Source organism: Squalius cephalus (genome assembly GCF_949319135.1).
Source record: "Squalius cephalus genome assembly, chromosome: 19".
NCBI lineage: Eukaryota > Metazoa > Chordata > Actinopteri > Cypriniformes > Leuciscidae > Squalius > Squalius cephalus.
The window spans coordinates 37,008,311-37,025,365 of record NC_137140.1 but is presented as its reverse complement, the minus strand read 5'-3'; the positions used below and the strand labels follow the sequence as shown (position 1 = coordinate 37,025,365).

The 17,055-nt window shown below is 52.5% G+C and overlaps 1 protein-coding gene across 13 annotated transcripts; it reads right to left on the bottom strand.

Moving 5' to 3' along the window:
* Positions 1-11,881: 11,881 nt before the first annotated feature.
* lrit1b (leucine-rich repeat, immunoglobulin-like and transmembrane domains 1b) lies at positions 11,882-16,598 on the bottom strand. Of its 13 annotated transcripts, none has more exons than XM_079851928.1 (5): positions 16,404-16,598; positions 15,593-16,053; positions 15,200-15,505; positions 13,899-14,958; positions 11,882-12,673 (listed from the first exon to the last, which is right to left on the bottom strand). In XM_079851928.1, the coding sequence occupies exons 1-5, from the start codon at positions 16,511-16,513 to the stop codon at positions 12,250-12,252; spliced, it is 2,361 nt and encodes a 786-aa protein (XP_079708054.1). In that variant the 5' UTR covers positions 16,514-16,598; the 3' UTR covers positions 11,882-12,249. The 13 variants fall into 13 exon arrangements, 8 of the variants coding, with proteins under 8 accessions (XP_079708054.1, XP_079708055.1, XP_079708056.1 ...); XR_013819264.1 differs by having other exon boundaries at positions 11,889-12,520; positions 13,236-14,958; XR_013819265.1 differs by having other exon boundaries at positions 11,889-12,724; positions 13,491-14,958.
* Between the last annotated feature and the right edge of the window lie 457 nt (positions 16,599-17,055).

Below are 17,055 nucleotides of genomic sequence, written 5' to 3'. Positions count from 1 at the left end.
ACCACACACTGCCGTCACAAACACACACACTTCCCATCACAAACACACACACTGCCGTCACAAACACACACACTGCCCGTCACAAACACACACACTGCCCGTCACAAACACACACACTGCCCGTCACAAACACCACACACTGCCCGTCACAAACACACACACTGCCGTCACAAATACCACACACTGCCGTCACAAACACACACACTTCCCATCACAAACACACACACTGCCGTCACAAAAACCACACACTGCCGTCACAAACACACACACTTCCCGTCACAAACACATACACTGCCGTCACAAACACACACACACTTCCCGTCACACACACCACACACTGCCCGTCACAAACACAGACACACACTTCCCGTCACAAACACACACACTGCCCGTCACAAACACACACACTACCCGTCACTGCCCGTCACAAACACCACACACTGCCCGTCACAAAAACCACACACTGCCCGTCACAAACACACACACACTGCCCTTCACAAACACACACACTGCCGTCACAAACACACACACACTGCCCTTCACAAACACCACACACTGCCCTTCACAAACACCACACACTGCCCGTCACAAACACCACACTGCCCGTCACAAACACCACACACTGCCCGTCACAAACACCACACACCGCCCGTCACAAACACACACACTGCCCGTCACAAACACACACACTGCCCGTCACATACACCACACACTGCCCGTCACTGCCCGTCACAAACACCACACACTGCCCGTCACAAAAACCACACACTACCCGTCACAAACACACACACTGCCCGTCACAAACACACACTGCCGTCACAAACACCACACACTACCCGTCACAAACACACACACTGCCCGTCACAAACACACACACTGCCGTCACAAACACCACACACTACCCGTCACAAACACACACACTGCCCGTCACAAACACCACACACTGCCCGTCACAAACACATACACTGCCGTCACAAACACACACACACTTCCCGTCACACACACCACACACTGCCGTCACAAACACACACACACACTTCCCGTCACAAACACACACACTGCCCGTCACAAACACACACACTGCCGTCACATACACCACACACTGCCCGTCACACACCACACACTGCCGTCACAAACACACACACACACTTCCCGTCACAAACACACACACTGCCCGTCACAAACACACACACTGCCCGTCACAAACACCACACACTGCCCGTCACAAACACATACACTGCCGTCACAAACACACACACACTTCCCGTCACACACACCACACACTGCCGTCACAAACACACACACACACTTCCCGTCACAAACACACACACTGCCCGTCACAAACACACACACTGCCGTCACAAAAACCACACACTGCCCGTCACAAAAACCACACACTGCCCGTCACAAACACCACACACTGCCCGTCACAAACACACACACTGCCCGTCACAAACACCACACACTGCCCGTCACAAACACCTCACACTGCCCGTCACAAACACCACACACTGCCCGTCACTGCCCGTCACAAACACCACACACTGCCCGTCACAAAAACCACACACTGCCCGTCACAAACACACACACACTGCCCTTCACAAACACACACACTGCAGTCACAAACACACACACACTGCCCTTCACAAACACCACACACTGCCGTCACAAACACCACACACTGCCGTCACAAACACACACACTGCCCGTCACAAACACACACACTGCCCGTCACAAACACACACACTGCCCGTCACAAACACCACACACTGCCCGTCACAAACACACACACTGCCCGTCACAAACACCACACACTGCCCGTCACAAACACACACACTGCCCGTCACAAACACCACACACTGCCCGTCACAAACACCACACACTGCCCGTCACAAACACCACACACCACACACTGCCCGTCACAAACACCACACACTGCCGTCACAAACACACACACTGCCGTCACAAACACACACAGTGCCCGTCACAAACACACACACTGCCCGTCACAAACACCACACACTGCCCGTCACAAACACCACACACTGCCGTCACAAACACACACACTGCCCGTCACATACACCACACACTGCCCGTCACAAACACCACACACTGCCCGTCACAAACACCACACACTGCCCGTCACAAACACCACACACTGCCGTCACAAACACACACACTGCCGTCACAAACACACACACTGCCCGTCACAAACACCACACACTGCCCTTCACAAACACCACACACTGCCCGTCACAAACACACACACTGCCCGTCACAAACACACACACACTGCCCGTCACAAACACACACACTGCCCGTCACAAACACCACACACTGCCCGTCACAAACACACACACTGCCGTCACAAACACCACACACTGCCGTCACAAACACACACACTTCCCATCACAAACACACACACTGCCGTCACAAACACCACACACTGCCGTCACAAACACACACACTTCCCGTCACAAACACACACACTGCCGTCACAAACACCACACACTGCCGTCACAAACACACACACTTCCCATCACAAACACACACACTGCCGTCACAAACACCACACACTGCCGTCACAAACACACACACTTCCCGTCACAAACACACACACTGCCCGTCACAAACACACACACTGCCCGTCACATACACCACACACTGCCCGTCACAAACACCACACACTGCCCGTCATAAACACCACACACTGCCCGTCACATACACCACACACACTTCCCGTCACACACACCACACACTGCCGTCACAAACACACACACACACTGCCTGTCACAAACACCACACACTGCCCGTCACAAACACACACACACTGCCCGTCACAAACACACACTGCCCGTCACAAACACACACACTGCCCGTCACAAACACACACACTGCCCGTCACAAACACCTCACACTGCCCATCACAAACACACACACTGCCCGTCACTGCCCGTCACAAACACCACACACTGCCCGTCACAAAAACCACACACTGCCCGTCACAAACACACACACACTGCCCTTCACAAACACACACACTGCAGTCACAAACACACACACACTGCCCTTCACAAACACCACACACTGCCCGTCACAAACACACACACTGCCGTCACAAAAACCGCACACTACCCGTCACAAACACACACACTGCCCGTCACAAACACCACACACTGCCCGTCACAAACACCACACACTACCCGTCACAAACACACACACTGCAGTCACAAACACACACACACTGCCCTTCACAAACACCACACACTGCCCGTCACAAACACACACACACTGCCCGTCACAAACACACACACACTGCCCTTCACAAACACACACACTGCAGTCACAAACACACACACACTGCCCTTCACAAACACCACACACTGCCCGTCACAAACACACACACTGCCGTCACAAAAACCGCACACTACCCGTCACAAACACACACACTGCCCGTCACAAACACATACACTGCCCGTCACAAACACCACACACTGCCGTCACAAACACCACACACTACCCGTCACAAACACACACACTGCCCATCACAAACACACACACTGCCCATCACAAACACACACACTGCCCGTCACAAACACACACACACACTGCCCGTCACAAACACACACACTGCCCGTCACAAACACACACACTGCCCGTCACAAACACATACACTGCCGTCACAAACACACACACACTTCCCGTCACACACACCACACACTGCCGTCACAAACACACACACACACTTCCCGTCACAAACACCAAACTCTGCCCGTCACAAACCCACACACTGCCCGTCACAAACACCACACACTGCCGTCACAAACACACACACTGCCCGTCACAAACACACACACACTTCCTGTCACAAACACCACACACTGCCGTCACAAACACACACACTGCCCGTCACAAACACACACACACTTCCCGTCACAAACACCACACACTGCCGTCACAAACACCACACACTGCCGTCACAAACACCACACACTACCCGTCACAAACACACACACTGCCCGTCACAAACACCACACACTGCCGTCACAAACACATACACTGCTGTCACAAACACACACACACTTCCCGTCACACACACCACACACTGCCGTCACTGCCCGTCACAAACACCACACACTGCCCGTCACTGCCCGTCACAAACACCACACACTGCCCTTCACAAACACCACACACTGCCCGTCACAAACACCACACACTGCCGTCACAAACACCACACACTACCCGTCACAAACACACACACTGCCCATCACAAACACACACACTGCCGTCACAAACACACACACACACTGCCCGTCACAAACACACACACTGCCCGTCACAAACACACACACTGCCCGTCACAAACACATACACTGCCGTCACAAACACACACACACTTCCCGTCACACACACCACACACTGCCGTCACAAACACACACACACACTTCCCGTCACAAACACCAAACTCTGCCCGTCACAAACCCACACACTGCCCGTCACAAACACCACACACTGCCGTCACAAACACACACACTGCCCGTCACAAACACACACACACTTCCTGTCACAAACACCACACACTGCCGTCACAAACACACACACTGCCCGTCACAAACACACACACACTTCCCGTCACAAACACCACACACTGCCGTCACAAACACCACACACTGCCGTCACAAACACCACACACTACCCGTCACAAACACACACACTGCCCGTCACAAACACCACACACTGCCGTCACAAACACATACACTGCTGTCACAAACACACACACACTTCCCGTCACACACACCACACACTGCCGTCACTGCCCGTCACAAACACCACACACTGCCCGTCACTGCCCGTCACAAACACCACACACTGCCCTTCACAAACACCACACACTGCCCGTCACAAACACCACACACTGCCGTCACAAACACCACACACTGCCCTTCACAAACACCACACACTGCCCGTCACAAACACCACACACTGCCGTCACAAACACCACACACTACCCGTCACAAACACACACACTGCCCATCACAAACACACACACTGCCCGTCACAAACACACACACACTGCCCGTCACAAACACACACACTGCCCGTCACAAACACCACACACTGCCCGTCACAAACACATACACTGCCGTCACAAACACACACACACTTCCCGTCACACACACCACACACTGCCGTCACAAACACAGACACACACTTCCCGTCACAAACACACACACTGCCCGTCACAAACACACACACTACCCGTCACTGCCCGTCACAAACACCACACACTGCCCGTCACAAAAACCACACACTGCCCGTCACAAACACACACACACTGCCCTTCACAAACACACACACTGCCGTCACAAACACACACACACTGCCCTTCACAAACACCACACACTGCCCTTCACAAACACCACACACTGCCCGTCACAAACACCACACTGCCCGTCACAAACACCACACACCGCCCGTCACAAACACACACACTGCCCGTCACAAACACACACACTGCCCGTCACTGCCCGTCACAAACACCACACACTGCCCGTCACAAAAACCACACACTGCCCTTCACAAACACCACACACTGCCGTCACAAACACCACACACTGCCGTCACAAACACACACACTGCCCGTCACAAACACACACACTGCCGTCACAAACACCACACACTACCCGTCACAAACACACACACTGCCCGTCACAAACACCACACACTGCCCGTCACAAACACATACACTGCCGTCACAAACACACACACACTTCCCGTCACACACACCACACACTGCCGTCACAAACACACACACACACACTTCCCGTCACAAACACACACACTGCCCGTCACAAACACACACACTGCCGTCACATACACCACACACTGCCCATCACACACCACACACTGCCGTCACAAACACACACACACACTTCCCGTCACAAACACACACACTGCCCGTCACAAACACACACACTGCCCGTCACAAACACCACACACTGCCCGTCACAAACACATACACTGCCGTCACAAACACACACACACTTCCCGTCACACACACCACACACTGCCGTCACAAACACACACACACACTTCCCGTCACAAACACACACACTGCCCGTCACAAACACCACACACTGCCCGTCACAAACACCACACACTGCCGTCACAAACACACACACACACACTTCCCGTCACAAACACACACACTGCCCGTCACAAACACACACACTGCCGTCACATACACCACACACTGCCCGTCACACACCACACACTGCCGTCACAAACACACACACACACTTCCCGTCACAAACACACACACTGCCGTCACAAACACACACACACTTCCCGTCACACACACCACACACTGCCGTCACAAACACACACACACACACTTCCCGTCACAAACACACACACTGCCCGTCACAAACACACACACTGCCGTCACATACACCACACACTGCCCGTCACACACCACACACTGCCGTCACAAACACACACACACACTTCCCGTCACAAACACACACACTGCCCGTCACAAACACACACACTGCCCGTCACAAACACCACACACTGCCCGTCACAAACACATACACTGCCGTCACAAACACACACACACTTCCCGTCACACACACCACACACTGCCGTCACAAACACACACACACACTTCCCGTCACAAACACACACACTGCCCGTCACAAACACCACACACTGCCGTCACAAACACCACACACTGCCCGTCACAAAAACCACACACTGCCCGTCACAAACACCACACACTGCCCGTCAAAAACACACACACTGCCCGTCACAAACACCACACACTGCCCGTCACAAACACCTCACACTGCCCATCACAAACACACACACTGCCCGTCACTGCCCGTCACAAACACCACACACTGCCCGTCACAAAAACCACACACTGCCCGTCACAAACACACACACACTGCCCGTCACTGCCCGTCACAAACACCACACACTGCCCGTCACAAACACACACACTGCAGTCACAAACACACACACACTGCCCTTCACAAACACCACACACTGCCCGTCACAAACACACACACTGCCCTTCACAAAAACCGCACACTACCCGTCACAAACACATACACTGCCCGTCACAAACACCACACACTGCCGTCACAAACACCACACACTACCCGTCACAAACACACACACTGCCCATCACAAACACACACACTGCCCGTCACAAACACACACACTGCCCGTCACAAACACACACACACACTGCCCGTCACAAACACACACACTGCCCGTCACAAACACACACACTGCCCGTCACAAACACATACACTGCCGTCACAAACACACACACACTTCCCGTCACACACACCACACACTGCCGTCACAAACACACACACACACTTCCCGTCACAAACACCACACACTGCCCGTCACAAACACACACACACTTCCCGTCACACACACACCACACACTGCCGTCACAAACACACACACACTTCCCGTCACACACACCACACACTGCCGTCACAAACACACACACACTTCCCGTCACAAACACCACACACTGCCCGTCACAAACACACACACTGCCCGTCACAAACACACACACACTGCCCGTCACAAACACACACTGCCCGTCACATACACACACTGCCCGTCACAAACACACACACTGCCCGTCACAAACACACACACACTGCCCGTCACAAACACCACACACTGCCGTCACAAACACCACACACTGCCCATCACAAACACACACACTGCCGTCACAAACACACACACACTTCCCGTCACACACACCACACACTGCCGTCACAAACACACACACACTTCCCGTCATAAACACCACACACTGCCCATCACAAACACACACACTGCCCGTCACAAACACACACACTGCCCGTCATAAACACCACACACTGCCTGTCACAAACACACACACTGCCCATCACAAACACACACACTGCCCGTCACAAACACACACACACTGCCCGTCACAAACACACACACTGCCGTCACAAACACCACACACTGCCCGTCACAAACACCACACACTGCCCGTCACAAACACACACACTGCCTGTCACAAACACACACACTGCCGTCACAAACACCACACACTGCCCGTCACAAACACCACACACTGCCCGTCACAAACACCACACACTGCCCGTCACAAACACCACACACTGCCCGTCACAAACACACACACTGCCGTCACAAACACACACACACTTCCCGTCACACACACCACACACTGCCGTCACAAACACACACACACTTCCCGTCACAAACACCACACACTGCCCATCACAAACACACACACTGCCCGTCACAAACACACACACTGCCCATCATAAACACCACACACTGCCCATCATAAACACCACACACTGCCCGTCACACACACACACACTGCCTGTCACAAACACACACACACTGCCGTCACAAACACCACACACTGCCCGTCACAAACACCACACACTGCCAGTCACAAACACACACACTGCCCGTCACAAACACACACACTACCCGTCACAAACACACACACTACCCGTCACAAACACACACACTGCCGTCACAAACACCACACACTGCCCGTCACAAACACACACACTACCCGTCACAAACACACACACACTACCCGTCACAAACACCACACACTGCCCATCACAAACACACACACTGCCGTCACAAACACCACACACTGCCCGTCACAAACACACACACTGCCGTCACAAACACCACACACTGCCCATCACAAACACACACACTGCCCGTCACAAACACCACACACTGCCCGTCACAAACACCACACACTGCCCGTCACAAACACCACACACTGCCGTCACAAACACACACACTGCCGTCACAAACACACACACTACCCGTCACAAACACACACAATACCCGTCACAAACACACACACTGCCCGTCACAAACACACACACTACCCGTCACAAACACACACAATACCCGTCACAAACACACACACTGCCGTCACAAACACCACACACTGCCCGTCACAAACACACACACTACCCGTCACAAACACACACACACTACCCGTCACAAACACCACACACTGCCCATCACAAACACACACACTGCCCGTCACAAACACCACACACTGCCCGTCACAAACACCACTTAGTTTGAGGACAGGAGGTTTCCGGCTCCAAGCATGCCTTCAACTCCACCTCATGGAAGAACTTTCCTGCTCTGGATTCAGGCCCTGAACACACCATATATGAGTTCATCAGGATTATCTCTGGGCTGATAGAGTTGATGAATTCAACAAAGCCTTTGAGTCATGCAGCGCTAGAGCGACACCGGCCCGATCCTCTGCGTTCTGCGGCTGCATGCGGGGCCAGTCAAGGAATGACGGAAATGACAGTAAGCTGATTGAAGGATAAATTGGGCAGGTGGCACAGGGCATGTTCTGGGAGCACGTCTATTCAGTTGTGTTTCAGGTCCAAAATGTCAAGGATCTGAGTGTCCCGAAAAGCAGTCCATGGTATTGAACGCATTTTGTTGCCCTGTATGCATCAGGTTGTGCAGTCCCTCCAGGCTTCTGACATTCGTTAGCGTTATATTGTTAAAATTCAGCTGTAGGAAGGCCAAGGCACTGACCGTAGCGAACACCGCTGGAAGGATTTCAACTAGGTGGGAGTTTTCAATACGGATTTTGATGTAATTCTCAGGAATGTTTTGCGGGATCCTTCCTAGGGGAAGCTCCGTACATAGCAAAGACATGTACGTTAGCAGGAAATAAAGGGACACTTTGGTTTGTGTTTACTGGAAAACATCAATACACATGAAAGACACTTAAAGTTCTACCATAGATAAGTTGAATCGAGCTACACATTGAGTTACTGGGTGAATTAAAGTGTTTCAAGCAGCCTAAAGCAATGACAGTCACACATCTGTTCTGAATGCCTGCCTCAACGTCTAAAGGGCTCATCCCTGCAGGAGCATCGGGTCAGACACAGGGATCGGGTCAGACACAGTGATCGGGTAGGACACAGGGATCGGGTCGGACACAGGGATCGGGTCAGACACAGTGATCGGGTCGGACACAGGGATCGGGTCGGACACAGGGATCGGGTCAGACACAGTGATCGGGTCAGACACAGTGATTGGGTCGGACACAGGTATCGGGTCAGACACAGGGATCGGGTCAGACATAGGGATCGGGTCAGACACAGTGATCGGGTCAGACACAGTGATCGGGTCAGACACAGTGATCAGGTCGGACACAGGGATCGGGTCGGACACAGGGATCGGGTCGGACACAGGGATCGGGTCAGACACAGGGATCGGGTCAGACACAGGGATCGGGTCGGACACAGGGATCCGGTGGACACAGGGATCGGGTCAGACACAGTGATCAGGTCAGACACAGTGATCGGGTCAGACACAGTGATTGGGTCGGACACAGGTATCGGGTCAGACACAGGGATCGGGTCAGACACAGTGATCGGGTCAGACACAGTGATCAGGTCGGACACAGGGATCGGGTCGGACACAGGGATTGGGTCAGACACAGTGATCGGGTCAGACACAGTGATCAGGTCGGACACAGGGATCCGGCAGACACAGTGATCGGGTCAGACACAGGGATCCGGCAGACACAAGGATTGGGTCGGACACAGGGATTGGGTCGGACACAGGGATCGGGTCAGACACAGTGATCAGGTCGGACACAGGGATCCGTCAGACACAAGGATTGGGTCGGACACAGGGATCGGGTCAGACACAGTGATCAGGTCAGACACAGTGATCGGGTCAGACACAGGGATCAGGTCAGACACAGTGATCGGGTCAGACACAGTGATCGGGTCAGACACAGTGATCAGGTCGGACACAGGGATCCGGCAGACACAAGGATTGGGTCGGACACAGGGATCGGGCCGGACTCAGGGATCGGGTCAGACACAGTGATCAGGTCGGACACAGGGATCCGGCAGACACAAGGATTGGGTCGGACACAGGGATCGGGTCAGACACAGTGATCAGGTCAGACACAGTGATCAGGTCGGACACAGGGATCCGGCAGACACAAGGATTGGGTCGGACACAGGGATCGGGTCGGACACAGGGATCGGGTCAGACACAGTGATCAGGTCGGACACAGGGATCCGGCAGACACAAGGATTGGGTCGGACACAGGGATCGGGTCAGACACAGTGATCAGGTCAGACACAGTGATCGGGTCAGACACAGTGATCAGGTCAGACACAGTGATCGGGTCAGACACAGGGATCTGGTCGGACACAGAGATCCCGAGGAAGAGGAAAAGCGCAGACAGAGCTGTGAGGAAGATGGCCAAAGTGTTCTGAAGACGCTTGAGAAGCTCTCTATCTGTGATCCTGCTTCACTTAAGCTCATTACTCTTAATCTATCCTGACACAATGGATCAGGGAGCAAATGATCCTTAGACACAATACTGTGTTATTTTACAGGTGCTTACCAGCAATAAATAATGAACATGATCAAATTAAATGACTTTTGTTCAGTTGCTGTGCAGTAATGAATTACTGAAGACAGTTTTAATAAAACAAGATAAAACAAGTGTTAAGAAATATTAATTCTCTAAATCCCTCTCTCGATCATGTAAATAGATTTAATAGAAAAAAAAAAATAAAAAAAAATAAGAAAAAAATAAACTTGCCTTGCCTAATACAGAATTACATTTGGGATCTCAGACATTAAACACACGGCAGCTCCGTTCACTAGTACTCTCTGGAGTAAATCCTATTATCCTTAATGCTCAAAATTCAGTGGAAGTTTCTAAATATTGCTTTGAGCATTCAGACGAACTAGGAATAGAACAGCTAATATGCTCATACATGTTTTCAGGTGCATAACTTCAGATACCAAGAACCATATTTAAAAAAAAAGGTTTTATTCAGCCATTTTCTTAAACACAAATATTTCAGTACATACAGACATCAACATATTCCTGATTTGACCGATTATAAGTACAGTTTTAGGGTTAAAGTGGAAAACATTCACCCAAGATAACAGTATAAAGAAAAACAAGTAAAAAGAAAAAGTTTAAGCATGTACATCACTAACCCTCACCTGTCGGTCCAAACAGAAAGTCTTACGCTCTCACTTTCTCTATCAGACAGATGGGTATTACATGTTGTATAAAGATATTTCACTGTATTCAATATGCATGATAAATTAATCATTGATAAACTTTCATTGGAAAAGTGCATGACAAAAATAAAAAACAAAGACATTATTTCATTTTCCCTTTTTGAACAGTGAACTTTCCCTAAGCTGGTTAGTTCCCTTTCGGGGCAATATGGTCAATATGCTTTCAAACACATGAAACTGAGTCTGGATCAACATAAGGGCTGTCCTCGTTGGGCTGTCCCTCGGCCCGGGCCGTGGGTCTGGATCAGCAGAAGTACTCATTAGGCTGTCCCTCGGTCCGGACCGTGGGTCTGGATCAGCAGAAGCACTCGTTAGGCTGTCCCTCGGCCCGGGCCGTGGGTCTGGATCAGCAGAAGCACTCGTTAGGCTGTCCCTCGGTCCGGGCCGTGGGTCTGGATCAGCAGAAGCACTCGTTGGGCTGTCCCTCGGCCCGGGCCGTGGGTCTGGATCAGCAGAAGCACTCGTTAGGCTGTCCCTCGGCCCGGGCCGTGGGTCTGGATCAGCAGAAGCACTCGTTAGGCTGTCCCTCGGCCCGGGCCGTGGGTCTGGATCAGCAGAAGCACTCGTTGGGCTGTCCCTCGGCCCGGGCCAGGGGTTTGAATCAACAGAAGTACTCGTTGGGCTGTCCCTCGGTCCGGGCCGTGGGTCTGGATCAGCAGAAGCACTCGTTAGGCTGTCCCTCGGTCCGGACCGTGGGTCTGGATCAGCAGAAGCACTCGTTAGGCTGTCCCTCGGCCCGGGCCAGGGGTTTGAATCAACAGAAGTACTCGTTGGGCTGTCCCTCGGTCCGGGCCGTGGGTCTGGATCAGCAGAAGCACTCGTTAGGCTGTCCCTTGGCCCGGGCCGTGGGTCTGGATCAGCAGAAGCACTCGTTAGGCTGTCCCTCGGTCCGGACCGTGGGTCTGGATCAGCAGAAGCACTCGTTAGGCTGTCCCTCGGTCCAGGCCGTGGGTCTGGATCAGCAGAAGCACTCGTTAGGCTGTTCCTCGGTCCGGGCCGTGGGTCTGGATCAGCAGAAGCACTCGTTAGGCTGTCCCTCGGTCCGGGCCGTGGGTCTGGATCAGCAGAAGCACTCGTTAGGCTGTCCCTCGGCCCGGGCCGTGGGTCTGGATCAGCAGAAGCACTCGTTAGGCTGTCCCTCGGCCCGGGCCGTGGGTCTGGATCAGCAGAAGCACTCGTTGGGCTGTCCCTCGGTCCGGGCCGTGGGTCTGGATCAGCAGAAGCACTCGTTGGGCTGTCCCTCGGCCCGGGCCGTGGGTCTGGATCAGCAGAAGCACTCGTTAGGCTGTCCCTCGGTCCGGGCCGTGGGTCTGGATCAGCAGAAGCACTCGTTAGGCTGTCCCTCGGCCCGGGCAGTGGGTCTGGATCAGCAGAAGCACTCATTAGGCTGTCCCTCGGTCCGGGCCGTGGGTCTGGATCAGCAGAAGCACTCGTTAGGCTGTCCCTCGGTCCGGGCCGTGGGTCTGGATCAGCAGAAGCACTCGTTAGGCTGTCCCTCGGCCCGGGCCGTGGGTCTGGATCAGCAGAAGCACTCGTTAGGCTGTCCCTCGGCCCGGGCCGTGGGTCTGGATCAGCAGAAGCACTCGTTGGGCTGTCCCTCGGTCCAGGCCGTGGGTCTGGATCAGCAGAAGCACTCGTTGGGCTGTCCCTCGGTCCGGACCGTGGGTCTGGATCAGCAGAAGCACTCGTTAGGCTGTCCCTCGGCCCGGGCAGTGGGTCTGGATCAGCAGAAGTACTCGTTGGGCTGTCCCTCGGTCCGGGCCGTGGCTGCCGAGTCCAGGCTGGAGCGGGCCGACAGCAGGCGGTTGGACTCATCCGGGTTCAGTCTGCTGAGGTATTCCCCCTCCAGGCCTTTAGCTTTGGTGCCTGGAGACAGAGTCTCAAACGTCACATAGGAATCCTGAATGTCTTTGGCCTTGCGTCCCAGCAGTTTCTGCAGCCTCTTCTTCAGCGCCCCGCAGCACACGATCAGGGTCAGAGGAACCGCGATGACGCAGGCGACTGTGATCACCACCACGTTAATAAGCTTCTGCGTGCCGCTCGCACTGGCCGCCTCGTCCGTGGAGAAAATCACACACTGCTCTTTCTTAGGGATGAGGCCTTTCACACACACACACGCTATGTACTTGGTTTTGGGCACGAGGCCTTCGATTGTGACGCGATTCTTGCCGGGTCCGACATTAATGCGCCGCATATCTCGCTCACCGAAGACGGCGTACAGAACGCTGAAGGACGTGGTGTTGGTGGCGGTGGGTGCTCGCCAGTTCAGGGATACGGTGTGGTCAGTGTCGCCGATCACTTTGACCGACCGAACGACTCGGCGCTCGGGGACCTGCTGTAGAGAAGAAGCATTGGACTCAAGGTTCCTCAACACATCTTTCTGAAGCTCTTCGGCGCTGTCGGTTTCTGCGCTGGCTGCCGGTGCCGCCGTGGCCTTCGCTTTGGGAGCATCATCAGAAACGCTGTAGCTTTCGACCCGGATGGACGGCGTTTTTTTCGGCCCGTTTAGGGGCTCAATAATGGGCACGGCGGCTGATGTGGCAGGAGGCACGTATCTGGCCACGAGTTTTTCTTGATACGCCGCACGACCAAATCCACCGTTCTTCTTTCCGTGACTTCTTTTGGCGACCGCTTCATCGATTTGCCATGTATCAGAAATGACGAGCGAGATGATGGCATCGGCACTCCCGACAAAGTTCGTGGCTCTGCAAATATATTTCCCTGAATCTCGGTAGGAAACAGCAGGAACGCTGAGAATGGACCAGATGATGCCCTCTTTAGAGACTTCCTGTTGAACTATAGGATAAAAAAAACACACATTGACATTAGTATGAGTTCTGATGTTGCATTTTGCATCCAGCTGTGCAATTACACACAGCGATTACAACTAATTTCTCTTGCATGTTTGCATCTCTCTTATTGCTTAAGCAGCAGATTCCATTTATTTATTTGTTTAGCAGTTAAAGCACGCCTAGGCGCCGCGTTCATTTAGCAGGAGCAATAAACCCAGGCAGACACGAGATGAGAGCGAGCGTACCGGTGCCGTTCATGGGCTTGCCATCGGCCCGGGACCAGGCCAGCTCCGGGATGGGCACTCCGATGGTCCCGCAGCGCAGAAGCACGTTGTTCCCGATGGAGCTGCGGACCCTGGCGACGGCCGTGTGCACGCGGGGAATCTGGCACTTGCGGAGCTCAGCGTCAGAGAAGAGGACTCCTGACAGGCTCTCCGGCTCGGCACAGCGCAGGCCTGTATCGATCAACGCCACCGAGGACGAAGGAAACTTCTGGAACTGCACCAGATCAAACAGACGACAGTCACACTGCCAGGGGTTGTCGTGAAGACCTGCACAAAGAACAGACACTTACATCAATGTTTTTCTATTGGTTAATGACTAAGACTCAAACAGTCAGACTGTAGAAATAAACTCACCCAGTATCATTTTGGAATTCTCTGTATCTGGAGGAGGTTTCAGAGAGAACCATGAAGTCAGAACCTCGCCTGGGACGGTACCAAGACTGTTGCTGGACAGATCCAGATAGGTCAAGTTTTTGATGTAAATGGTTGCTTCGGCTGGGATGCTGCTGATTTTATTGTTGTGCAAATCCAGAAGCCGAAGGTTGGGCATATCTGTCAAACATTCCCATGGAAATGAAGTGAGAACATTCCCATCCATCCGTAGTTCATCCAAGGCATAGAGTCCTCGGAAGCTGTCGGCGCTTAGGGAGGAGAGTGAGTTGAAGGATATCCAGAGGTACTCCAGGTTAATGAGGTAGAGAAAGGTATCGCTGGACACGCGGCTGATGGACGTCTTCTCGATGCGGAGTTTGGAGGTGTCCGAGGGAAAGTTGTTTGGGATGACAGTGAGGTCAGGGCCATTACACAGGACACTCCTATAGAAACACAGCACAGAGATGTGTTTATGACATTATGATCAAACACAAATAAGAATTATCCACTTTTATTTACAATTACAGTAGTCAACAATGATACGCTGTGCACTATTCTGGGTTTACTTTTATTGTGTATTGTTATTATTATTATCATTACACTGTGTGCGATGAACGCCAGAGGCCTGAAGCACTGCGACAGGGGAGATTAAAAAGCACACGCGCATTAATCCAATGACTAAATGAAGAGCAGGCTCAATCTGGCATGTCAATATTCTGCAGACAACGGTCCATATGAACCCTTTCTACAGTAGCATCTGAGTTCAGTAAATGACAGAGTCCATGTAAAATACCTTGACTTGGAGCCGTCGCTCAGTTTGTGGTAGAAGCAGCTGCACTGAGCAGGACAGGATCCGCAGATCGAGGGGAGAAAACACAGCGCCAGCGCTAAACCCCAAAACATCTTCTGTGCCTCCGGTTCTCTCTCGCTGTGATCCTGAGTCTGTTATTCCTGCAGCATCTCTGTGTCTCTCCAGCTTCTGCTCGCTCTGCTCCGAATCCCCAGATAAAAGGGATAGAGCAGATTAGAGGAAGGACTTGGGTATTTTCATTTACACGATTATTCCTTCCTGGAAGCCTATAGGCTGTGCGGTTGCCTTTTGTATATATACAGAACAGAGTCGTCCCTTTTTGATTGGAGGGTTAATTTTAGACCTGGGATTGGACAGAAGTTTGTGAATTCGCAGCATCTTATTGGTGATCGGCTTTATTTTATTTTATTTTTACCACATGTCGAGGAAACCATACAGTGGGGAGAAATTTTTTTTTTTATGATGTTGCTTTTCAAAGATTACAAAATTTTTAAATATTTTGTAATAGGTTTATTAAATGAAAAACATGATACATGCAAGTGTTTTGTTTGTTTGACCTTTGACTTCAAATCCATGCATCAAAACTCCAATTAAATTCAATGATGCACATAAGCAGGAATTTTAACTTCAGCAA

What these genes read in the sequence shown, in the direction of transcription:
- lrit1b (XM_079851928.1), bottom strand. Translation starts at nt 16,513, where the DNA reads ATGTTTTGGGGTTTAGCGCTGGCGCTGTGTTTTCTCCCCTCGATCTGC. An exon ending in GAATTCCAAAATGATACTGG is followed by an intron (nt 15,506 to 15,592) that starts GTGAGTTTATTT and finishes TTCTTTGTGCAG; the next exon opens with GTCTTCACGACAACCCCTGG. An exon ending in CAAGCCCATGAACGGCACCG is followed by an intron (nt 14,959 to 15,199) that starts GTACGCTCGCTC and finishes TTTATCCTATAG; the next exon opens with TTCAACAGGAAGTCTCTAAA.